Genomic DNA, 27500 nt, shown 5'->3' with positions numbered 1-27500 from the left:
GACCCCTGCCGAAACGGCTCACTCAAGCGCACCCGACATGACCCAGCTAATCACCATGCTGGCAAAAATGTATGCGGAAACGACAGCGAAGATGATTGCGAACATGAACAAGCAAATGGACGAAGTAAAAACGAAGATGGATGCGAATATGAAAAACGAAATGAAAGGCATGAACGAACAAATGAACGAAAAGATGGATACAAATACAAATGAAGTGAAAACGACGATGGACGCGAATACACAACAAATAAACGAAAAGATGGATACAAAAATGAACGGAATGGAAACAAACATGAAGGAGGAAATGAAAAAGCTGCGGGGTGAGACGCAGAACATGGGCCGAAGCCTGCAGGCGGGCATGAAGGCCGTGACAAAGGAAATAATAATAGTGGAGACAAGGGAGGTAAAGGGTGAAGAGTTGGCAGTGACGGTAGCCGGGAAGGGAACCATAGAGGAGAGACAACACGATGAAGACGGGGTAAGTGACGCACACACACACACAGAGGTAGTGGAGGACAATGGGGGTGAGCTCGCGGAGCGTGTAGAGACCCAGTGCGAGCACCTGGATGGCCTCCTCCAGGAACGAGGGGAGGGAGTATGCCCCCTTGAGGCGAGTCACGACCAGGTGAGTTCGGTCGTGCTTTGCGAGGTTGAGGGGACGAGTGCTGTGGACGGGTGCACGGAGAGCTTGGGGGGTATAGAGGCCCCGGAGACCCTTGTGGGGACACAAATCCCCAGTGTGGTTGTCCCTGTGTGTGTGGTGCAAGGTGTGAGTGCGGCACCGTGTGTGGAAGCGACCCCGTGTGTGAGTGGTGTGGTGGCGATGGTGCCGGAGTACGTGCTTCCCAGCACGCCGTGTGTGGATGAGGCACGGAGTGTGAGTGAGGCACCGCGGGTTAGTGCCCCCGCGTGTGTGGGTGAGGCACCGTGTGTGGAAGAGACCGCGTGTGTGAGTGTCGCCGTGTGTATGAGTGAGGTACCGCGGGTGAGTGCCCCCGCGTGTATGAGTGAGGCACGGTGTGTGGATGAGGCACAGCGGTTGAGGGCCCTCGCGTGTGTGAGTGAGGCACGGTGTGTGAGTGAGGCACCGCGGTTGAGTGCCCCCGCGTGTATGAGTGAGGAACGGTGTGTGGATGAGGCACAGCGGTTGAGTGCCCCCGCGTGTGTGAGTAGTATGGTTTGTGTGAGTAGTGAGGCACGCGTGAGTGAACGGCCGTGTGCAAGGTCGCTGTGTGCAAGGGAGACCGTGTGTGTGAGAGAGCGGTATGAGAGGGAGATGTCGGTTGGCATGCGGGAGCACGCAGCCGCGTCTCCCGGTGTGAATGTGATGGAGTGGACTGTGTGCGTCGTAACACGCAGGTGTGCGTGGGTTGAATGGCGACGACGACGGCGACATGGGAGAAACGAAAGCCGAGTAGCGGCTGTGGTTGTTTCGAGGACCGTGCCGGGTTCACCCAGCAGTGAGCACGCGGTTCGTGCTGTGCAACGCACGAGACCACCACGTGCTCGCTTGCGAGAGTGAAGTCCCGGTCCGGAAACGCACGCGGTGGATTTGCCGATCCCGCGGACGGACAAAGTTTAGGCAGGTAAATGGATTTGGACCGGACGGGTTCTCCACGCGATCGTGTGTGTTAAGCTCCAACGGGCAAAGCACATGTGTTCGCGTGGGAAACCCCTCGAGACGTGGGGCTTGTGTTTTTTTTTTTTTGCGCACGGTGACGTCATGGCTGCACGTGTGGTTGGAATCCGGCAGGAGGGGTATCTCTGCCGGATGGTCCCGTCCAAGGAGGGACGAGGAACACGTGCAGCTGCATGACGTCACGGGCAGGTGCAAAGTGCGCGAGCTCTGAGTTGCCGCGCAGGTGCTGCGCATGGGAAAAAAAAAAAAAAAGAAAGCCAAGCCTCACTTTCGGGTGCAAAGGATTCCTGGGCAAGGGGTGAAAGACCCCCTTACCTGGGCACAGGATGGAAACTAGTTAGGGGGAAGGGTTAGCTTAGTTAGACCGACTTCATGGGGCAGGGGTAAGTCCTCATGGAGTCCGTGGAATGGATTAGGTAGAGGGATTTAGTGAGCTTTAGGTTGGGAAATAAAAGTTATTTGGGACATTTGAGAACATGGACAGACTTGTGAATGTGTAGAGGGGACGTAGCTTAGCTACGTAGGTTAAAAGGAACGTGCTGTAGTTTAAGGGACGACGTGGGAGCACGAGTTAGTTAGGGGAGGTAGTTAGGAGGATGGCAGAGTTCAGCGGTGAGTGTGTTGAAGAGTTGTTGGTGGGTTGTGAGGTGAGTACGTGTACATGTTGAGTGAGTGAGGCCAGCGGGTCTGTGTGAGTGGAGCGAATGGGGACTGCATGGTGCGATGAGTGATTGGGGGGAGGAGTGACTCCCGCCCAAGGGACCCCGGGGTCAGTGTAGAGTGAGTTAGCTGGGTTAGTCAAATTGAAAAATGGAGGTCGTTTTGTTGTTGGTGGGAAAGTAGGCTCGAAACCCATTTGGAGGGGTGCAGGAGCCCTGTTGACGGGCTTGGGAGCGTGGCTGCGAAAGGTGAGTATCGCTGAGTGGGTACCCCGGGCACCAGGCTAGTCGGCCGCGGTAGGCCAAGGGCCCATGGGGGGCCGGGATAGAGTAGTGGGCACGGGTGCGCCTGCTTGGTGCGGGGGCCCGGGGCGCCATTAGCCGCGTGGGCAGTGTTGTGGGCACGGGTGACCCTCGGAAAGGGGCCCGGGAGGCCGGCCTGCCACGTGTGCGTTTCAGGGGAGGTGCCATGGGGGCACTCCCCGGTGTTAGGGAGCTGGTAGGCTCGGAGGCAGTGTAGTGCCCGGGGGTGCCATAGCGGGAGATTCGGCAGAGGGTCGTGCCTGCCAAAGGGAGCCACGTGTCCCAGCCAGGAGACCGTGTGAGGGCACGGAGAGAAAATTGGGGGGCGAGGCCCGAAATTGTAAGGACACCAACACAGGCGACGGGAATCTGGGTTGTTAGAACCAATAGTTTAAGCGAGAGGCGCTTGTTGAAAGCCCCGGGGTAGTTTAAGAGTAAATGGTTAGGGTAGATTAGGAGATGTACCCCTCCGCACCATCCATCCCCTCGCTGTCGTTGTGGGCCGCTGGACCCACTTGGTGTTAAGATCGCCGAACTCTGGGGAGGCCATTCTGAGGCTTCGTTGGGCCTCGACACAGGACGTTAGCTCTCCCTTATTCCCCTCCGGGAAGGGAACGTAGGGGTTGGGAGTAGGCTAGGTGACAGAATAGGTTAGCCGAACAAGGACGATAAAGGGGGTTAGGGGACGATTTATAGTGGGGAAGTAAGAAAAAAAAAAAAAAACAACAAAAAAATAAGTTGGGGCTAAATTGGGGTTTGACAAATTAAGGGAGTGGGTATGTACAGTGACAGGCAAAGGCGATAGGTTGGGAGGGAGACAGGTAGGTAGGTCCGAGCCCGCCTTCCAAGTGGCCAGCACCACCGCACTCCCTCCATCAACTTCCACTGACGGCAAAAGCTGGCCAGCTTCATCTGCTGGCTGTGTGCTGCAAGGCCTGTGCCGGCCGGATCATCTGCAGCTGTGGTACTTCAAGGCCTGTGCCGGCCAGTTCATCTGCCGGCTGTGTTTGCCTGCAGCGGCCTTCTTCTGCGGGCTGAGTTTGCCTGCTCACCTTTGCCATGCCATGCCCACTGCCCATGTTCACCAGCCCCGTTCAATTTTGCTTTGCCCCCCCCTGTTCATTTCCATGTGCGCCAGGATCAAGGCAACAGTTTGCAAGCTGCGAGAACTGCCCTGTTGGCAGCTACAACACGGGCCTGCAGTGGCGGCCCGTGCACCGTGTTTGCGTCCATCCATTCATGCATCCATTCGTTGTGTTCATTGCGTGTGCCACTTGAGCTGGCACGGAGACTGCGTTTGTGCAGCCCATGCACCGTTGTGGTTCACTGCATTCAGTTCAAACCGTTCATGCATCCATTCGTTGTGCTCATTGCGTGTGCCACTTGAGCTGGCACGGAGACTGCGTTGTGCAGCCCAAGCACCGTTGTGGTTCACTGAGTTCAGTTCAAAAGGGAAGGCCTTGGACTGCGTGTGAGCAGCCAGCCACGTTCCCTGTCACCTGCATTGTTTGAGCCAGAGACTGCATGCGGGCAGCCTGGCTCCCTGCTAACTGCTTTCTTTTTGCAGAGTTCAATGATCCTGGGCCATGGTTTAGTGTAAAATTTGTAAGTTAAGGTAAGATGTACTGTAAATATGAGTGCACCCCCGGCATGTTTGTCTTAGCGCCGGCAATTTTATTTAAGTCGTCCGTGTGAGTGAGTTTGTTTAGATAGTTACGCAGCCCTCAGGTTATTTATTTTGGGGACACGAATACCATGAATGTCGCACTCAGGGATCCGTAGGTAAAATGTACTAGGGGAAAACTACACATGATGGCACACGAAAATTTGACGACTCGGGACGAGTCTGTAAAAAGGGAAGGGGGTAGTGTTGTGGTTACCAGATTCGCAAACCACCATTCAGGTCCCTTAGGTGAGGTATCTCGGTAAGTGCATGTGTAGTTAGGCCCAAACCCGTTGTCTAGTGGGAATACATGTCATTTATACGTGCTGCGACTCTTCAGGATAGCCGTTTTTCTTTTACTATCTTTATTTTGGACCAACCGCCAGGATTACCATCACAATTACAACCACAACCGCCACGACCTTCCCGTCACACCTCGCCACCGTAGCATCGCCACCGTTCTTGCCCCGCTGTGGGTACCGGTGTTGGACTCATGCAGAACGCGCGTCGAACAGCGTGTACAAAATCACGGATTTTGTGCTTCAAAACGGATCAAAAACGACACACGCCCACTTTTGCCGTCCAATTGGTGAGCGAGGGGCGAATTGGCCCCGCCCCCAGGGCGATCGATATATGCAAATTTGTGGATCAAAAAGCCTTCACGCCCACTTTTTCTCGGGCCAATGGGGAGCGAGGTGAAAGGTCAAAGGGAGGGGGTCAAAGGCGAAGTTACGGGGGGATAAAAGGACGGTGTTCGTCAGTCAGAAGAGAGTCGCAAACGAGAACGAGGAGTCGGAACGAAGGAGTCAGCAGGACGAGAGTCGAAAAAGGAGAACGAGAACGAGAAGGAGTCGGAACGGAGGGGACGAGTGTGGAAGTCTGGAGCCCGAAGCCTGCAGTGGCTGGAGAAGCTGAAGAGAGTCGGACGAGGGAGGGGGTGCTCGCGTCGGTGCCAGGAGCTGCACGCCCGAGGGAGGCCGGCAGCGCGACCTGGCCGAGGTGGAGACGCACACCAGGGATAATAAAGATCCTCTATACCCCGAGCATCAGCAACCCCCTCCTGTTTCCCCCGCGCTGAGATAGTGCGACCAAGGGGGCCCCGTTCCCACCCCCTGCCAGGCACCGTCCACGAGGCCCGCGGGTTGCGGGGCCATCGCCGCTCCGCGTCTCATCACCAGACGGGTAGGCCCGACCCGGTCTCGGCCTCAGGCCTGCCTCATTCTTGAGGGTATTTCTTTTCCTTGGTTTTGGGTATGTGTTGTCGGCGCCGTCTGTGAAGTAGAATTGTATAAGTGTTGCCGTGTGCTCGGTAGTCGGTATTAGCTCTGCACTGTGTTTTCACTTTTATGTTTGCTTTTTGTGTAAATGGAATTGTGTTTTCTTTTTTTGTGTGCATTTGGTGGAATTGTATTTGTGTGCTTCCCGTGTGCCGCGAATAAATGTGCTTTATTGTTGAACTGTTCTCCCGCTTCGCTTCGTCTTTTCCCCCATTGAACCCTCATCTTGCTTCACGTAAAGGGTTGGTAGTGGGCTGAGTACGCCCGATAATTAATCGAACCGTCGAGGTCGACGATAACACCGCTCGGTTATTCTGATAGTACGGAACGGGTCGCTAAAGTGGCCCGTGTCCGAAGTCGACCTGCGGCGAGGTGCGATCGCCCGGTCTACCCTCCGCGTGGGTACTTAGGTAGGTCGAATTTGGCGAGCAACCCTATCCCACGCGGGGGCTGATTGGCTCGATCGCGGTGAGACCGAAAGGTCCACCCGTGACTGGTTCCCGGCGTTAGTCCGAGAGGGTCACGACTGGATTGTCCTTCCGGTGGGCGACGTGCCGCGATTCGAGTTACGTGGCCGTTCGCACGCCGGCGGGCGCGAATACCATAACAATATATATATATATATATATATATATATATATATATATATATATATACACATATATATATATATATATATATATATATATACATATATATATATATATATATATATATATATATATATATATATATATATATATATATATATATATACACATATACACATATACACATATATATATATATATATATATATATATATATATATATATATATATATATATATATATATCATTAAATGTGTTGTACCAGAGACTCTGCCCTGAACGAGCTGTGAATTGCTTGCATGAGTCACTGCTCAATGAGCGGTCCAGCGCGAGAATCCGAAGGCAGACAGTCGCACGAGAACTGTTGAGTCCGGCAGTTCTGGCCACTTCACACCGCATTCTGACACCGCATCGACACTCCCCCATCCCGCTTCACCCGCACCCTTCCTGCTCCTTCACTTTAGGCCCAACATAGGGAAACATTGCCTTTTGCTGGGAAGCCAGGTGTCTATCCAACATTCTGTTCTCACTCCAATCTTCTCCTCCTCTCGTCTACCATCCCGGATCGTTGATGGAGCCATGTCCTATGTTTCACTATAGATAAGACTGTACAAGTGGTCTCCTTAAGTGCTGAGATAAATCACTTTTCTCTTGTCTTTTAATTGTCTTTTTACTGTAATTTCTGAATAAGCTTTGTAAAAGCATGCACATGATTGCCATTGTAAATAGATGTTCTCGTTGATTGAATAATTATTGCTTTATTGGGCTGAATGAATAAATTTACTTACTGAATTGTTTAACGCTTCCAACCTGCTTGCTTTTGTCCTTTTCCCTATTGGCTCAATTTAGCACGTAAGACTATATGGATGAGAAGTTCTGCCCCATTGATTGGCTCTGCAGTTAGCCAGTGCATACTCATGGTTCCACTCAAACATACATAATAAATAGATGGGTACAGGCCTCAAATGACATCGCCGAACCACCTGAAAAGGTAACATGTTTTAAAGCGAGGATCCTGCCAGGTTTGGCAGTGTTCATTGATGTCTATAGTTTGGTTGACAACCTGATGGGTCACAGATTTATCTGTGGTATGGCAGCCAACAGGGCCAGAGTTCAGAAAGAGTAAGAGAAGTCCCCCTCATGGTGATCCCCAAACCAGCGTCCGTAACAATATGAAACTGAAGATCCCGTAACATAGAGTACAGGACACCTGGTCAGCCTGCGACGGGGGCCAAAGCATTTGTCGCCCATTTTGGAGGCAGTGTTGGCTGTCAGGCGATGACGGATATATCTGCTGGAGTAATACAACTGATCAATTAATACAAAATCCCTTATATACCGTCAACTGAAGGGAAAAACAAAACGTACCAATCAGGAGTGAACATGTGCCCGGCACTTTCACGTTCAGTAACACCTTCATTGTCACAATCTTCGTCTGAATCACTCGCATAAGGCTCAAAACGATACGGCCCCATAATTCCCCTGAAAGCATTTCCATCACTAATTTTGTCTCCAATCGTTTTTCAAAATCCCACTGATCAGTTTCAACAAACTGAGAACCTACAGAGTTGCTAATGATGGGTGGAATCGACACCGGAATCCAAGCTCCAAATAAAGTTTCTCGATGCAAGGCGCCATTTGGTCAAGGTGGGTTCTGAGTGTGACGTCATTGGTGAAAATCAAAATTCGACACTTTAGGGCTTTTTGCGGCACTTGTGATTTGCACAACAAAATGTCCCTTCAAATTAGACCATAATTAATGATTTTTCAATTGTTTTCAAGAAGAAATAATTGCTTTTGGATTCCCCATTAAAATTATTTATTTATCAACAAAAGGTTTTGTTTCTTTATACCTGGTATCAGGGATCATGACAAAACAGAATAACAGGGTGCAGAGGGTCCACATAAACAAAATGTGGTAATAAGGGCAATGAAGAGGAATGTCGAGAGATGTATTTGAGGTTGGAGGGTGAATGAAGGACGATAGACTCCCTCATGGTGTGATTAATATACTCACTGAACATACGGTGCTGCGTCTGTATGGAAACAAGATTAAGTCCATTCCGAGTGGCTTTTTTGATAAACTTACACAACTCACAAGGCTTGAACTGGACCAGAATCAGCTGAAGTTCCTCCCCATTGGAATATTTGATAAACTAACGAAACTAACACGGCTGGATCTGTACAATAACCAGCTGCAGTCTCTTCCTAGTGGAGTGTTTGATAAACTCACTGAACTCAAGGAACTGCGGCTGTACGAAAACCAGCTGCAGTCTCTCCCTAACGGAGTGTTTGATAAACTCACTGAACTCAAGGAACTGTGGCTGCAAGAAAACAAACTCCAGTCTCTTCCTAGTGGAGTGTTTGATAAACTAACACAACTCACATATCTGTCTCTGAGTACCAACCAGCTCCAGTCTCTCCCTAGTGGAGTGTTTGATAAACTCACTGAACTCAAGGAACTGCGGCTGTATGAAAACAAACTCCAGTCTCTTCCTAGTGGAGTGTTTGATAAACTAACACAACTCACATATCTGTCTCTGAGTACCAACCAGCTGCAGTCTCTCCCTAACGGAGTGTTTGATAAACTCACTGAACTCAAGGAACTGTGGCTGCACGAAAACAAACTCCAGTCTCTTCCTAGTGGAGTGTTTGATAAATTAACACAACTCACATATCTGTCTCTGAGTACCAACCAGCTCCAGTCTCTCCCTAACGGAGTGTTTGATAAACAAACACAACTCAAACGACTCGTCTTGCACACCAACCACGGCACGAGTCAGTTCTTGATTCCCATTTCAAACCCCAACAAGCTTCATTATCCCTCAGCGAACTCATCAACGAGTGAAAATTTGCAGAAAAAGCTGCTGATTATTGATATTTAAACTTATTTCTATGCTCAATAAAAGTTTTATCCCATTCCTGAGATAACCTTAATGTTCAAGCCAAGATAAGTCATAAGTTGTGAGGTTGCGAAAGAAGCTTAATTTGATCTTGATGAAGAACTATTTTAATACACTATCTTTTTCTTCACTCATCATCACACCATTTGAAAGCCTTTATTCCTGAGCAGGGGTCAGCTTTTTGCGGGCTCCAATCATGGTACCCTTTCTTGTGGCTATGTTTTTACGGCCAGATGCCCTTCCTGACGCCAACCCTTTAATCACCTTCGACACGCAGGGATTTATTCAGTCGTCTACTGGAATACAGGGGACCAGGATACTGGTGCTCATTTTGCCGACCTTCAGAAGGATGACGGGCTGAGTCAACCCCTCTGATGTTAACTCAGCAGCCAGCGGGGCTCAAACTCTGGACCCCGTGGATCCCAAGCCACCGCCTTCACCACGAAGCCACACCAGGCTCATCTTTTTCTTCACTATGATGATGAAATAATGTTGCAGGTTTGATATTCTGAACCCAGTGAGGTTCCTCTGATCCCCTCCCTCACTTTAAGGAGGGTACAAGTTGAGTATAAAATAATTCAGAATGTTTGGATTTATTTTCTGTATTCATTTCAGGGTTGTTAGTTGCACTTCGTATCGGCAGTATTAATTTCGCTTCCCGAAGTTGATCTGAAAAGTGGTTGTGGATCTTCTCTTGAAACCACCATTGTTCTGAAGAATGGTTGCGGACACTCAGTGGAATTCCTGGATTTCCTTCCGGTTCGGATGAAAGAGCATTGTACTGTATACATATCAGTGTAAGGATGATGGGTAAGTTGAAGTGAAATTGTGATTGGTGTGGTTTCCAGGATGAAGTGGTTCTTGTGCTTATTGGTGATGCAACTTGTGACTCTGGAATGAGTTGTACATCAAGGACATCTGGTTCCATCTTTGATGCTTTTCAGATATAAAGGTATGAGGGGAGTTCAGAAGTTCAAGGAATGAGATACATGCCTATCTTAATATTGTTTTTAAGTGTCCCTTAATTTGAAAACAGTTGCTCCATTTCTTCTTTAAACTGTCTCTGCAAGTAAAATAGAAACTTTCTGATTGTCCTTTCAACAATTTCTCAATTGGTTCAGTCATTTACTTGTGGTTGGAGAATTGGTGACAATGCAAGTGCAATTTCAAATTTCCAAACAGACCATTGAGATAAATGAGAGGGAGGGAGGAGAGAGAGAGAGAGAGAGAGAGAGAGAGAGAGAGAGAGAGAGAGAGAGAGAGAGAGAGAGAGAGAGAGAGAGAGAGAGAGAGAGAGAGAGAGAGAGAGAGAGAAGACTCATGGGAGGAGGGAAGAAACGGAGGTGTGAAGAAGAAGAGAGAAGCAGAAAGGCGGATGCAGACGGGGAAAGCTCACGTGATTAGGGATGAAAAGAGCTCCTGAGTAGATGGCTCAGAGAGCAGAAGGCTGAGAGAAGCAGAAGGGAGAAGCGTATGGGACAGGCTCGCATTAGCCGGGTCGAAAAAAAATCTCATGAGAGGAAGGAAAGGGCTGTTGAGCAGAAAGTGCAGAGACGCAGAAGGCTGAAGGAGAGAGAAGGCTCGTGAGAGAAGGAACAAAAAGCACGTGAGGGTGAAGAAAGGAATGTTTCATGAGCAGTTGGTGTCTCGCTTCTGTGCAAAAAGAACACTCCTTCCACGAGCATTGTCCTGCCTTCTGGATCCTGCCAGCCACAATGGACGAGGAGGGTGAACGGCAACACGTCATTGATGGGGGCCTGAGTAGGAAGAAGCTGAGACAGAGGAGGGCGAGTCGCATGTCTAGCTCGCATATCTGGAATGCTGGAGAGGACTCACCCACTGGGTCTGGGCACCTTGGGGACGTGGCTGCATATACCATCATGCCACACTGCCACTGCCCATCTTCCCCATCCATTTTCCAAGATTCTCTTGGATATTTGTGCTGTGTGAAGTAAGGGATATCCATACTTTAGTTTTATTTTAAAGTTCTTCTTGTTTTATTCTTCTCCCCTGAGTGAATGGTGACCAAGTATTTTGTGTATTAAGTAAGATTGAATAATAAGAATAAGTGCTATGGTTATTTCTGCTCTGATGTGCCCTTTTTGCTTTCTTGCTTTTAAATGTTTGCTTGCTTTTGTGTTTGTAATAAATAAATGTTTGTTATTATTTCCAATCTGTCTTGCTTGTCTTTTTATACGTATATGTATATATATATTTTTTCTTTTTTTTTTGTCTTTTTTTTCTTTTTATACTTTTTTTTATATACTTTTTTTTCTTTTTATACGTAAAACATGTGCCAAATCACTATGCGGATCATACGGATGATCCGCTGTGGCGACCCCTAAGGGGAGCAGCCCAAAGAAGAAGAAGATATATATGTATATATATATATATATATATATATATATATATATATATATATATATATATATATATATATATATATATATATATATATATATATATATATATATACTGAACAAAAATATAAACGCACCAACCTTAATATCTAAGTCAAGATTGCCATTATGGGAAAATGGTCAAACCGATGATATGTTTGAGCAATGGTTCCTTTGTTTTGCTCAAGACAGATGTTCCCATTGAAATTGACCACTCTGAGTGTGTGGACTCACACGTTGAGTAATCCTCCCCATGAGCACCATGGGGCTTGACAGAGTGATGGTCAGTGAGCGTGACCAGGACACAAACACTCCCTATAGCTTGCCCTATAAAAGGCCTCCCCAAAATGTGGACTGGTGCCAAATGTCAACATGCCACAGATGTCACAAATCTTGAGGGAGCGTGCCATTGGCATGCTGAATGCTGGGACGTCAGTACGGGCCGTTGCAGCACACTTCGATGTCCACCACTCCACCATTAGCCGTCTGAGAACGCGCCTCAGAGAGACTGGAAGCACCGTGAACCGCCCACATGCCCGGCGACCACGTGTGACCACCGCCGGTCAGGATCGTCACATGAGGCTGCAACATCTCCGGGATCGACTCCGACCGGCCACGAGGACTGCCGATGAGACTGTCGGGCTGCATAACAGACGCATTTCAGCCCAGACGGTGCGTAACCGCTTGAAGGAGGCCAACACCCGCTACTGACTGTGTGAACTCTGACAGTGACACCTCGGTTGTGTCGGCTGTTGTAGCGCAAAGACTGTCACCAGAATTCTCAAGGAACTCTTTGAAATTTAATGCTCAATTGTCATGGATTATATAACCAAATTGTTATGAAGATTCAGTATTAATGAGTTTGAGGTAAAATAGTAACAATCGCTTGGTGCGTTTATGTTTTTGTTCAGTATATATATATATATATATATATATATATATATATATATATATATATATATATATACATACATATATATATATATATATATATATACATATATATATATATATATATATACATACATACATACATACATACATACATACATATATATATATATATATATACACATACATACATACATACTTATATATATATACATATACATTCATACATACATACATATATATATATATATATATACATTCATACATACATACATATATATATATATATATATATACATACATACATACATAGATACATATATATATATATATATATATACATACATACATACATAGATACATATATATATATATATATATATATATATATATATATATATATATATATATATATACATACATATTGTTGTGGCCACTGGTACCGAGACACCAGCTTGTCACTCAGGGGGATTAATCCCCGGTTGTCCTCGGTAGAGCCGGACCTGGGGCCACTCCCCACAATTAACATTGTGGTACGGTGGGTTGTTTTAGAACCATGAACGCAGTTAACCTAGTTAACCACGAGTTCCAGTGTCCACCGTCTAATGATGGCGTTTAACTAGAGGTCGCGTGGTTACCTGAACGGGGAGCACGCCCTTGGCAAAGCACCAATCTTATCTTGATTAGATCTTAATTAGGGCGGCCGAGCGTTTTAACCGCTGGTGCATGCCAACTATTTTTGGTCAAATCTGTGGTAATTACCTCTCAATGAATCTATACTAGGTTCGGACAATGCTCGAACAATGGAGGGAAAGGACAAACACGGACAGGTTGGAAGGCAATAAATAATTTATTAATAAGAAAATAAAGAAATAAAAAGAACTTTTTATTTCCTAAGGTAAATAAATGAATAAATTCCAAAGCAATCGAAATGAAGAGTAAATCAGGCAAAATCAATTAAAATGACAGGAAAAATACAGAGAGCAGATGCTTATTGGGGTTGACTGACTTACAACTAAACACAGACAAGGGTACCCAGCAGATCATTCAGGTGGGGGAGAAGAGTCGTCTTGCTCGCCAGAGAGAAGTCATCTATGAAGTGAAAACGTGCTGAAATGTGTGCGTGCGTGTCCCGTCTGTCGCCAGCACCCAGCCTTGCCGTGCACCCACTCGCCATCAGCCTTGAATGCCAGTCGATGTCTGGGGGGCACCGAGATCGTCTGTCATGGGTTTAGACCCTGTTGCTGCGACATGAGCAGCTCCTCACACTTCACGAAACTGGTGACATCCAGTGACCCACACACGGTCCAATGGTGACTGACCCGCGCTTCACTCGTTGTGACAGACCCGTGCCTCACTCGTTGGCGATCGACCCGTTCCTCACTCGTTGTCAGCGCTGCTCACACCCTTCTGGCTCGCTTGCCCACTTCTTGTTCGCTTCTCGCTCGAGCGCTTCCTCTCTGGCTCGCTTCTTGCTCTCTTCTCTGCTTACGTGCTCGCATGCTTCTCCGCTTGCGCGCTCCCTCTCTGGCTCGCTTGCCCGCTTCTTGCTCGCTTCTCTGCTTACGCGCTCGCATGCTTCTCCGCTTGCGCGCTCCCTCTCTGGCTCACTTGCCCGCTTCTTGTTCGCTCTCGCTTCTTGTTCGCTCGCGCTTCCTTCCTGCCTTCTTTCTCTTCAGAACGGACCTCCAATTCTTTTTATATATGCGGCCCATCTCGGCGGGCGCAGAGCCCCCCCAAGCTCACCCCGCCCCACTTGCACACTGTTACCATGACAACCCGGGGCGCTCAAAAAAAAGGGCGGGCGTCGGCGCTCGTTAAAGAAATATGTGTAAACGTTGCTGAAGAAAAAAAAGGCAGGCATCAGCACTCGCGAAAGAAATATGTGCATAAATGTGTCTGTTGTAAAGAAAAAAGCTTCCCATAAGAGAGGGGATCTATTCTTTACCCATCTCAACGCATCACATTTAAAATCCCATTACACATGGGGATGGGGGTAATCTGGACATGCATTTAAGGAAATAACTGTCTGAGGACCTGGATGTGTGGATGCATTCATCAAATCGGATTCTGAAATCCGTAACTATATATATATATATATATATATATATATATATATATATATATATATATATATATATATATATATATATATATATATATATATATATATATATATATATATATATATACACACACACATTTATTATTATATATTTTTCTTTTTATTTTAAGAAGAAGAAGGCACTTACAAACAAAAGTAAAAAAACGAGATCGACTCCGCTAATTTGAGCAAAAAGGCAAGAGCAGACCCGGTCTCAGGCAATGTTTCACCGGCTTCACAGCCGGCTTCATCAGACACAATAGACTATTGTGCCTGATGAAGTCGGCTTTGGTAATCATCCTCCTCCGTGAGGAGTCCATTAGCTAGAATTCTGAGCTCAGCATCTTTCATTGCTCTTCTAGAAGTCTCTGTCTTGTGAGACCCATCTGTTCTAATGTCTTTCCAGACTTTTCTGATTGGCTACTGGATTTCTCTTCTGGTCAAAGAATATGACGACAACTAGCTTCCCCAACGTCAGTGATCATTGACTTGGCCTGTAAAACCATCCTCCAAAGTGTACATGGGTTCTGAGTCCAAATTTTTGGCCACTTTCCTCTACTCAGAGCACTTCGAAAACTTAGAGCGAGTCACTATACATGACGGAAAAATATCAGGAATCTCCTGCTCAAGCTGCTTTGTGTTACACGCAGCACGAGGCTTTTCAACTAACTGCGGGTTAACTGAGACTCTAAGTCATTTCCGATAATAAAATAAACTCCTTCAACAGGAAGAGTAGACCGTAAGCCTACAATAACTGGTCCTGACACCAACACAGACTTTAGGTGAACCACCTGAAGAAGTGCATTAACAAAGCCACCAACACCTTGTAACAATACACTAGCACTCGTCATCATCTTTTCCGATAGTGGGAAGTTGCCCTCATGTCTCTCAATATTTTAACAGGTTGTCGATTGGTGGATGCACAGCCTGAGGTGGTCGGGGTGAGGGAACACCCCTTTTCGGGAACCTTCTCGAAGGGAGGCGGAGCCGAAAACGGGGAGAAGCGAAGGGCGGAGCCCCGCGCTATATAAGGCGGACCGCACGCGGGGGTCGCTCTCTCTTGGTGGATGACTTCAAGTCCTTTTTTGTCTGGGTCGTCGACGTCATCCTCTCTGTCGGGGTCGTGCTGGATCTATCTCTCTCTCTCTCTCTCTCTCTCTCTCTCTCTCTCTCTCTCTCTCTCTCTCTCTCTCTCTCTCTCTCTCTCTCTCTCTCTCTCTCTCTCTCTCTCTCTCTCTCTCTCTCTCTTGGTGGTCGAGGTCGAGCTCTCTCTCCCTCCCTCTCATCTTGGCGTTGAGCGACCTGTCGGTGAAGGCACGGGCCGGTAACGAGTTCGGGCGACGCCTCGGAGACGCGGACAGGAGGCGCCGCAGGCGATCTGTGGTGGACCTGCGCGTGCAGAAGAGGAGAGTGCCAGAGAGGGTTCACCGGCCGCAGAAGGGAGGTTTTCTTTTCTTTGGGCTTTTGTATGTATGTTTGTGGCACCATTCCATGAAGTAGACCTGTTTAAGTGCCTGTACATTTAATGCTATAGTCGGTCGCAACGTCTTTCATTTCTTGCTGTATATTGCATGACTGCCTTGACTGTATACGTGTTGTTGTAAATAAATGTCCTTGTGTGCAACGTATCCCGTTCGTCGTGTCCTCCTTTCACCACATTGAAAGTGCCATCTTGCATCGTGGAATGAGTCGTGGGTTTTGAACACCCGAGTAAAGAAGAATCACTGAGGTGTCGAGGTCGGCGATAACACCGCTCGGTTATCCCTGAAGCACGGAACGAACCGATTAAGCGGTTTGTGTCCTAAGCCGACCTGCGGCGTGGTGCAAGCCCTCGTAGGTTACCCGCGTGGGTATTTAGGTATATCGACATTCGGCGATTCACCCTATTTCGCGCAGGTAGAATGCGGACTGGGTTGTGGTGAGGTTAAACCCCCACCCGTGACTGGCTCCTGGCGGTAGTTCCAGGAGGGTCACGACTGAATTGTCCGTCCGGTGGGCAACGCGGCTGCCATTAGAGGTACGCGGCCGATCGCAAGCCAGGCGGGCCAGAATTCGTAACAATATATATATATATATATATATATATATATATATATATATATATATATATATATATATATATATATATATATATATATATATATATATATATATCAATATACATATATATATATATATATATATATATATATATATATATACATATATATATATATATATATACATATATATACATATACATATATACATATATATATATATATATATATATATATATATATATATATATATATATATATATATATATATATATATATATATATATATATATATATATATATATACAGTAGACTAGGCGTAAGTCGGCAGCGTGTAACTCGTCACTTCGACTAAGTCGGCAGCGTCAAAAAGTCCCAAATTTATCTCATGTTAAGTCCCTATGAATAAAGGGTCATCCCTCTGTAAGTCGTCATCTCTAAGTCGTCACTTCGTCTAAGTTGTCAGATTTTGTCCATTCCCACGTAATGGAAACTCAAGTAAATTACCACTCCTAACTCGTCACACGGAACTGCTGCCTCGTGAGAAGCCCGATTTCATGGAATCGTGATGCTCGCTCATTGGTTTACACCGCCAGTGATAGGCTATTTATAACTGCGTACACACGATGATTGCACTGCAGGCAGGACAATGGCGACTAAGCGTAAGCTTACAACTAAAACCTACCATGAAAAATACGACATTATCCAGTTTTGCGAGGCAAACCCACTGATGAAGAAAACAGCCATAGCTGAGAAGTTGGACATCAAACGATATCTTGAAGAATAAGGGCAAGATATTTGGACAAGTGGAGAAGATCACGAGGCCGGTGGTAAGTGTGAAATGCGTGAAATGTGTGTCCTTTGAAGATGTCGATGACGCGCTCATCATCTGGTTTCGGCAAATGTCGGCTCAGCCAAATATTCGGTTGGACGGTGAAATGTTGCTGCTGAAGGCACGTAAATTCGCTGCGGACCTCGGGCATGATGATGCCGAGACCGTGCCGATGCACTGGATAGACAGATTCAAAGTGAGGTGGGGAATCGGCAAGGTCAAGAGGTGCGGCGAATCAGGCAGCGTGGATTCGGCAGTGGTGCACGACTGGAAGGATGGCAAATTTAAAGACATCTTGGAAAGGTATCAGCCTCGGGACGTGTACAATTCCTATGAGACTGAGCTTTTCTGGCAGATGCTGCCAGAAAAGTCTCTGGGGTTCGTTGGTCAATCCCATCATGATGATAAGCAGGCGAAGTTGTTGTCTTACAGTTGTTCATTGTCTTTACTTTTGATAAACTGATTCATGAATTCCATCTTTCCTTGATCACTTTCCAACTCACCAATGAACCCCCACCTATGCCCCGAGGATTGTGTTTTCCTTTTGGTACAATAGCCGGCTCTCACACGTACGTGTCTAGGCCACGCGCGACTTCATCCTTCACCCCACAGTCATCATGAATGTTCGCATACGCGCAAGTCGTCACATTTCTAAGTCGTCACTTTTTTCTCGGTCCCGATGGTGACGACTTACGCCTAGTCTACTGTATAAACATATATATATATATATATATATATATATATATATATATATATATATATATATATATATATATATATATCTATATATATATATATATATATCTTCTTCTTCTTCTTCTTCTTCTTCTTCTTCTTCTTTCGGCTGCTCCCTTTAAGGGTCGCCACAGCGGATCATCCGCATGATCCGCATAGAGATTTGGCACATGTTTTACGCCGGATGCCCTTCCTGACGCAACCCTGGTCGCCTCTTACGAAACACAGGGATATGGTACACCTATTTTAACCGGGGTATACACCGGCCCAGTCACTGGTACTCATTTCGCCGACCTCGGAAGGATGACAGGCTGAGTCAACCCCCTGGTGTATTAATTCAGTGGCCCAACGGGGCTTGAACTCAGGACCTTTTGGATCCCAAGCCGCTGCCCTAACCACTGCGCCAACACCAGGCTTCATATATATATATATATATATATATATATATATATATATATATATATATATATATATATATATATATATATATATATATATATATATATATATATATATATATATATATATATATTGTCGCGGATTCGCGCCCGCCGGCGTGCGAACGGCCACGTAACTCGAATCGCGGCACGTCACCCACCGGACGGACAATCCAGTCGTGACCCTCTCGGACTAACGCCGGGAACCAGTCACGGGTGGACCTTTCGGTCTCACCGCGATCGAGCCAATCGGCCCCCGCGTGGGATAGGGTTGCTCGCCAAATTCGACCTACCAAAGTACCCACACGGAGGGTAGACCGGGCGATCGCACCTCGCCGCAGGTCGACTTCGGACACGGGCCACTTAAGCGACCCGTTCCGTACTATCGGGATAACCGAGCAGTGTTATTCGTCGGCCTCGACGGTTCGATTAATTATCGGGCGTCTTAGCCCAGGACCAACCCTTTACGTGAAGCAAGATGGGGATTCAATGAAAGAAATGACGAAGCGAAGCGGGAAAACAGTTCAATATAAAGCACATTTATTCGCGATGAACGGAAAGCACACATATACAATTCCACCAAAAGCACATAGAAAAGAAGAAGAAACACAATGCAATTTTACACAAAAAGCAAATGTAAAAGCGAAGACACAATGCAGAGCTATCCGACTACCGAGCACACGGCAACACTTATACAATTCTACTTCACAGACGGCGCCGACAACACATACCCAAAACCAAGAAAAAGAACACCCTCAAGGATGAGGCGGGCCTGGGGCCGAGACCGGGTCGGGCCTACCCGTCTGATGATGAGACGCGGAGCGGCGGTGGTGCCTCAACTCCGCGGGCCTCGCGGACAGTGTCTGGTAGGGGGTGGGAAGGGGGCCCCCTTGGTCGCACTATCTCAGCGCGGGGGGAAACAGGAGGGGGTTGCTGATGCTCGGGGAAAGGAGGATTTTTACTCTGTCTCGGGTCCCGTGACGAGCGTCTCCACCTCGACCAGGTCGCGCCGTCAGCCTCCCTGGTGTGCAGCTCCCGGCACCGACGCGAGCACCCCCTCTTCTGCCTTCGCCGCCGCCGCCTCTCCACAGCTTCGTCCTCTTCGCTCCGACTCCAACTCCGAACTCTTCCTCCTGCGAACTCCTTCCAACGCACACACGACTCCAACGCACACGACGACACTTTTCTGACGAACGCAGCCGCTTATATAAGCCCCGTGGCTTCGCCTTTGACCCCCTGCCTTCGACCTTTCACCTCGCTCCCCATTGGCCCGAGAAAAAGTTGGCGTGAGTGCATTTTGATCCATGAATTTGCATATAGCGACCGCCCTCCAACGCCCTGGAGGCGGGGCCAAATCGCCCCTTGCTCACCGATTGGATGGAACAAAAGTGGGCGTGAGTCGTTTTTGATCCGTTTTTGGAGCGGAAAGTCCGTGGTTTTGTACACGCTGTTCGGCACGCGCCCTGCACGAGTCCAATACCGGTACCCACAAGCGGCGCAAGAACGGTGGCGATGCGACGGTTGCGAGGTGTGACGGTAAAGGTCGAGGCTGTTGTGGTGAAGCGGCGCCGCGGTGGGTGGTTCATGTTGTGATGACTGTTGAGACGCGGTTGGCGGTGGTAATCATGGCGGTTGGTCCAAAATAAAGATAGTAAAAGAAAAACGGCTATCCTGAAGAGTCGCAGCACGCATGAATGACATTTATTCCCTCTAGACAACGGGTTTGGGCCTAACTACACATATACTTACCGAGATATCTCACCTAAGGGACCTGAATGGTGGTTTGCGAATTTGGTAACCACAACACTACCCCCTCCCCTTTTTACAGACTCGTCCCGAGTCGTCAAATTCTCGTGTGCCATCATGTGTAGTTTTCCCCTAGTACATTTTACCTACGGATCCCTGAGTGCGACATTCATGGTATTCGTGTCCCCAAAATAAATAACCTGAGGGCTGCGTAACTACCTAAACAAACTCCCTCACACGGACGACTTAAATAAAATTGCCGGCGCTAGGACAGACATGCCGGGGGCGCACTCATATTTACAGTACATCTTAACCTTAACTTACAAATTTTACACTAAACCATGGCCCAGGATCACTGAACTCTGCAAAAAGAAAGCAGTTAGCAGGGAGCCAGGCTGCTCGCATGCAGTCTCTGGCTCAAACAATGCAGGTGACAGGGAACGTGGCTGGCTGCTCACACGCAGTCCAAGGCCTTCCCTTTTGAACTGAACGCAGTGCACCACAACGGTGCATGGACTGCACAAACGTAGTCTCCGTGCCAGCTCAAGTGGCACACGCAATGAACACAATGGATGGATGGATGGACACAAACACGGTGCACGGGCCGCCACTGCAGGCCCGTGTTGTAGCTGCCAACAGGGCAGTTCTCGCAGCTTGCAAGCTGTTGCCTTGCGGATCCTGGCGCACGTGGAAATGAACAGGGGGGGGGGGGCAAAGCAAAAATTGAACGGGGCTGGTGAACCTGGGCAGTGGGCATGGCATGGCAAAGGCAGCAGGCAAACACAGCCCGCAGAAGAAAGCCGCTGCAGGCAAACACAGCCGGCAGATGAACTGGCCGGCACAGGCCTTGAAGAAAAACAGCCAGCCGGCAGATGAAGTGGGCCGGCACAGGCCTTGCAGCACAGCAGCTGCAGACGATCCAGCCGGCACAGGCCTTGCAGCACAGCAGCTGCAGACGATCCAGCCGGCACAGGCCTTGCAGCACAGCAGCTGCAGATAAAGTTGGCCAGCCTTTGCCGTTCCGTGGAGGTTGGTGGAGGGAGTGCGGTGGTGCTGGCCACTTGGAAGGTGGGCTCGGACTTACCTACCTGTCTCCCTCCCAACCTATCGCCTTTGCCTGTCACTGTACATACCCACTCCCTTAATTTGTCAAACCCCAATTTAGCCCCAACTTATTTTTTTATTTTACTTCCCCACTATAAATCGTCCCCTAACCCCCTTTATCGTCTTTGTTCAGCTAACCTATTCTGTCACCTAGCCTACTCCCAACCCCGACGTTCCCTTCCCGGAGGGGAATAAGGGAGAGCTAGGGTCCTGTGTCGAGGCCCAACGAAGCCTCAGAATGGCCTCCCCAGAGTTCGGCGATCTTAACACCAAGTGGGTCCAGCGGCCCACAACGACAGCGAGGGGATGGATGGTGCAGAGGGGTACATCTCCTAATCTACCCTAACCATTTAACTGTTAAACTACCCCGGGGCTTTCAACAAGCGCCTCTCGCTTAAACTATTGGTTCTAACAACCCAGATTCCCGTCGCCTGTGTTGGTGTCCTCACAATTTCGGGCCTCGCCCCCCAATTTTCTCTCCGTGCCCTCACACGGTCTCCTGGCTGGGACACGTGGCCCCCTTTGGCAGGCACGACCCTCTGCCGAATCTCCCGCTATGGCACCCCCGGGCACTACACTGCCTCCGAGCCTACCAGCTCCCTAACACCAGGGAGTGCCCCCCATGGCACCTCTCCTGAAACGCACACGTGGCAGGCTGGCTTCCCGGGCCCCTTTCCGAGGGTCACCCATGCCCACAACACTGCCCACACGGCTAATGGCGCCCCGGGCCCCCACACCAAGCAGGCGCACCCGTGCCCACTACTCTATCCCGGCCCCCCATGGGCCCATGGCCTACCACGGCAGACTGGCCTGGTGCCCGGGGTACCCACTCAGCGATACTCACCTTTCGCAGCCACGCTCCCAAGCCCGTCAACAGGGCTCCTGCACCCCTCCAAATGGGTTTCGAGCCTACATTCCCACCAACAGCAAAACGACCTCCATTTTTCAATTTGACTAACCCAGCTAACTCACTTTACTCTGACCCCGGGGTCCCTTGGGCGGGAGTCACTCCTCCCCCCAATCACTCATCGCACCATGCATTCCCCATTCGCTCCATACACACAGACCCGCTGGCCTCACTCACTCACCAAGCACATGCTTCCACTTCACTCACCAACTCTTCAACACACACACCACTGAACTCTGCCATCCTTCTAACTACTTCCCCAAACTAACTCGTGCTCCCACGTCGTCCCTTAAACTACAGCACGTTCCTTTTAACACTACGTAGCTAAGCTACGTCCCCTCTACACATTCATAGTCTGTCTCTGTCTCCAAATAATCCCATTTTATTTCCCAACCTAAAGCTCACTAAATCCCTCTACCTAATCCATTCCACGGACTCCATGAGGACTTACCCCTGCCCCATGAAGTCGGTCTAGCTAAGCTAACCCTTCCCCCGAACTAGTTTCCATCCTGTGCCCAGGTAAGGGGGTCTTCCACCCCTTGCCCAGGAATCCTGTGCACCCGAAAGTGAGGCTTGCTTTTTTTTTTTTTTTTTTTTTCTTCTTTACATGCGCAGCACCAGCGCGGCAACTCAGAGCTCGCGCACTTTGCACCTGCCCGTGACGTCATGCAGCTGCACGTGTACCTCGTCCCTCCTTGGACGGTACCATCCGGCAGGGATACCCCTCCTGCCGGATTCCAACCCCACGTGCAGCCATGACGTCACCGTGCGCATAAAAAAACAAGCCCCACGTCTCGAGGGGTTCCCCACGCGAACACATGTGCTTTGCCCGTTGGAGCTTAACACACACGATCGCGTGGAGAACCCGTCCGGTCCAAATCCGTAATCCTGCCTAAACTTTGTCCGTCCGCGGGATCGGCAAATCCACCGCGTGCGTTTCCGGACCGGGACTTCACTCTCGCAAGCGAGCACGTGGCGGCCTCGTGCGTTGCACAGCACGGACCTCGTGCTCACTGCTGGGTGAACCCGGCACGGTTCCCGAAATAGCTACAGCCGCTACTCGGCTTTCTTTCCTCTGTCGTCATCTCCGTCTCCATTCCACACACGCACTCCCGCGTGTTACGACGCTCACACTCCATTCCATCACATTCACCCCGGGAGACGCGGCTGCGTGCTCCCGCATGCCCACCGACATCTCCCTTACATACCGCTCTCTCACACACACGGTCTCCCTTGCACTCGGCCGTTCACCCACGCATGCCATTACCCCTTTCGCACACGTGGCTCCACGCACTCGCGGTCTTCCACTCACTCGTGCCTCACTCACACACGCGGGGGCACTCACCCGCGGTGCTTCACTCACACTGGCCGTTTCATCCACACACGGTCCCTCACTCACACACGCGGGGGCACTCACCCGCGGTGCCTCACTCACACACACGGCGACACTCACACACGGTGCCTCATCCACACACGGCGTGCTGGGAAGCACGTACACCGGCACAATCGCCACCACACCACTCACACACGGGGTCGCTTCCACACACGGGGACGCACTCACACCTTGCACCACACACACAGGGACAACCACACTGGGGATTCGTGTCCCCATAAGGGTCTCCAGGGCCTCTACACCCCCCAAGCTCTCCGTGCACCCGTTCGCAGCACTCGTCCCCTCAACCTCGCAAAGCACGACCGAACTCACCTGGTCGTGACTCGCCTCAAGGGGGCATACTCCCTCCCCTCGTTCCTGGAGGAGGCCATCCAGGTGCTCGCATTGGGTCCCTACACGCTCCGCGAGCTCACCCCCATTATCCTCCACTACCTCCGTGTGTGTGTGTGCGTCACTTACCCCGTCTTCATCGTGCAGTCTTTCCTCTATCGTTCCTATCTCCCGTGTCTCTGTACATTTATAAGTTTCTGTTGTCGTCACCTCGTGTCTCGTCTCACACGTTTTGGTCTCCCCATTTAATTTTTCCCTTTTGGTCACCGTCGATTCTTCTGTCACGACCCTCGCCCAACACGCCCCCCGAATTATTTTTTTACCCGCCTCCACCGCGGGCCTGTCAGCCGTTGCACCCCCTTCCAGCTCGTTTGCTCCCACACGTGGAGTCGCCATTCCCAGCTCCCTGGTCACGGCCTTCATGCCCGCCTGCAGGCATCGGCCCATGTTCTGCGTCTCACCCCGCAGCTCTTTCATTTCCTCCTTCATGTTTGCTTCCATTCCGTTTATTTGCTTGTTCGTTTGCTGTGTATTCGCATCCATCGTCGTTTTCACTTCATTTGTATTTGTATCCATCTTTTCGTTCATTCCTTTTATTTCGTTTTTCACTTCGTTTGTCATTGCCGCCATCATGGCGAATAGCTGGGCCATGTCGGGTGCGCTTGGGTGAGTCGTTTCGGCAGGGATCGGGGAAGGGTTCTGGTGGTGAGGGGGAGGGGAGGTGTCATACACCGCGGCCGCTGCCGCACCTATTTCGGGCTCTGGGTTCAGTTGGACGAGTTCATGTTCCTGCACGGGCATTCCATCCTGGGCCATGGATCCTACACATTCTACATCCATTTCTCATACCCCCGGCTCCCGCTCGCCTTGAGACGCCATCTTGCTTCTCGTGAAGGGTTAATTTCGCTCGCTCGTAATTTGGAGGGAATCGGGGGTCGCTTCTCTCACCCGATTCCCGTGAATCACGGGACCGATTCCCGTGAATTTAGCTGGAGACAGGAGAGCCCGTTTTCCTGTTCTCCGATACCAGTGCCGCGAGGAGGGCGATGGATTTGTATCGCACGACCTGACACCAGTGTCGCGGATTCGCGCCCGCCGGCGTGCGAACGGCCACGTAACTCGAATCGCGGCACGTCGCCCACCGGACGGACAATCCAGTCGTGACCCTCTCGGACTAACGCCGGGAACCAGTCACGGGTGGACCTTTCGGTCTCACCGCGATCGAGCCAATCGGCCCCCGCGTGGGATAGGGTTGCTCGCCAAATTCGACCTACCTAAGTACCCACACGGAGGGTAGACCGGGCGATCGCACCTTGCCGCAGGTCGACTTCGGACACGGGCCACTTAAGCGACCCGTTCCGTACTATCGGGATAACCGAGCGGTGTTATTCGTCGGCCTCGACGGTTCGATTAATTATCGGGCGTCTTAGCCCAGGACCAACCCTTTACGTGAAGCAAGATGGGGATTCAATGAAAGAAATGACGAAGCGAAGCGGGAAAACAGTTCAATATAAAGCACATTTATTCGCGATGAACGGAAAGCACACATATACAATTCCACCAAAAGCACATAGAAAAGAAGAAGAAACACAATGCAATTTTACACAAAAAGCAAATGTAAAAGCGAAGACACAATGCAGAGCTATCCGACTACCGAGCACACGGCAACACTTATACAATTCTACTTCACAGACGGCGCCGACAACACATACCCAAAACCAAGAAAAAGAACACCCTCAAGGATGAGGCGGGCCTGGGGCCGAGACCGGGTCGGGCCTCGCGGACAGTGTCGGGTAGGGGGTGGGAAGGGGCCCCCTTGGTCGCACTATCTCAGCGCGGGGGGGGGGAACAGGAGGGGGTTGCTGATGGTCGGGGAAAGGAGGATTTTTACTCTGTCTCGGGTCCCGCGACGAGCGTCTCCACCTCGACCAGGTCGCGCCGTCGGCCTCCCTGGTGTGCAGCTCCCGGCACCGACGCGAGCACCCCCTCGGCTGCCTTCGCCGCCGCCGCCTCTCCACAGCTCCGTCCTCTTCGCTCCGACTCCAACTCCGAACTCTTCCTCCTGCGAACTCCTTCCAACGCACACACGACACCAACGCACACGACGACACTTTTCTGACGAACGCAGCCGCTTATATAAGCCCCGTGGCTTCGCCTTTGACCCCCTGCCTTCGACCTTTCACCTCGCTCCCCATTGGCCCGAGAAAAAGTGGGCGTGAGTGCATTTTGATCCATGAATTTGCATATAGCGACCGCCCTCCAACGCCCTGGAGGCGGGGCCAAATCGCCCCTTGCTCACCGATTGGACGGAACAAAAGTGGGCGTGAGTCGTTTTTGATCCGTTTTTGGAGCGGAAAGTCCGTGGTTTTGTACACGCTGTTCGGCGCGCGCCCTGCACGAGTCCAATACCGGTACCCACAAGCGGCGCAAGAACGGTGGCGATGCGACGGTTGCGAGGTGTGACGGTAAAGGTCGTGGCTGTTGTGGTGAAGCGGCGCCGCGGTGGGTGGTTGATGTTGTGATGACTGTTGAGACGCGGTTGGCGGTGGTAATCATGGCGGTTGGTCCAAAATAAAGATAGTAAAAGAAAAACGGCTATCCTGAAGAGTCGCAGCACGCATGAATGACATTTATTCCCTCTAGACAACGGGTTTGGGCCTAACTACACATATACTTACCGAGATATCTCACCTAAGGGACCTGAATGGTGGTTTGCGAATTTGGTAACCACAACAATATATATATATATATATATATATATATATATATATATATATATATATATATATATATATATATACATATATATATATATACATATATATATATATATATACATACATATATACACATACATATATACATACATATATATATATATATATATATATATATATACATATATATATACATATATATATATATATACATATACATATACATATACATATACATATATATATATATATATATATATATATATATATATATATATATATATATATAGACATATATATTGTTGCGAATTCGCGCCCGCCGGCGTGCGAGCGGCCACGTAACTCGAATCGCGGCACGTCGCCAACCGGACGGACAATTCCGTCGTGACCCTCTCGGACTAACGCCGGGAACGAGTCAGGGGTGGGCCTTTCAGCCTCACCACGATCGTGCCAATCGGCCCGCCGCGTGGGATAGGGTTGTTCGCCAAATTCGACCTACCTAAGTACCAACACGGAGGGTAGACCGGGCGATCGCACCTCGCCGCAGGTCGACCCCGGACACGGGCCACTTAAGCGACCCGTTCCATACTATGGGGATAACCGAGCGGTGTTATCGTCAACCTCGACGGTTCCGATTAATTATCGGGCGTATTTAGCCCACTACCAACCCTTTACGTGAAGTAAGATGGAGATTCAATTAAAGAAAAGACGAAGCGAAACGGGAAAAACAGTTCAACATGAGGCTCATTTATTCCGCGGAAAACGGAAAGCACATATATACAATTACAACAATTATGCACCAAAAGCAATTGCAACAAAAGAAACACAATGC

The 27500-nt window shown here is 49.3% G+C and overlaps 1 protein-coding gene and 1 long non-coding RNA gene across 2 annotated transcripts in view; one reads left to right on the top strand and one right to left on the bottom strand.

The window, feature by feature from the left end:
- Window positions 1-27500, bottom strand: part of LOC147012356 (uncharacterized) — a 63508-nt gene that overhangs the window by 23236 nt on the left and 12772 nt on the right. The window lies entirely within an intron of this gene.
- Window positions 8105-9016, top strand: LOC147012357 (uncharacterized). The gene has a single exon (XM_085857933.1). It carries the CDS (start codon window positions 8105-8107, stop codon window positions 9014-9016), a length of 912 nt encoding a protein of 303 aa, XP_085714059.1.

Source organism: Eptatretus burgeri, chromosome 15, assembly GCF_056783735.1.
Source record: "Eptatretus burgeri isolate ZD-2024b chromosome 15, Ebu_testis_v1, whole genome shotgun sequence".
In the NCBI taxonomy this organism is placed as follows: domain Eukaryota; kingdom Metazoa; phylum Chordata; class Myxini; order Myxiniformes; family Myxinidae; genus Eptatretus; species Eptatretus burgeri.
Note: the sequence above shows the minus strand (reverse complement) of the source record. Positions and strands in the feature narration are given on the sequence as shown.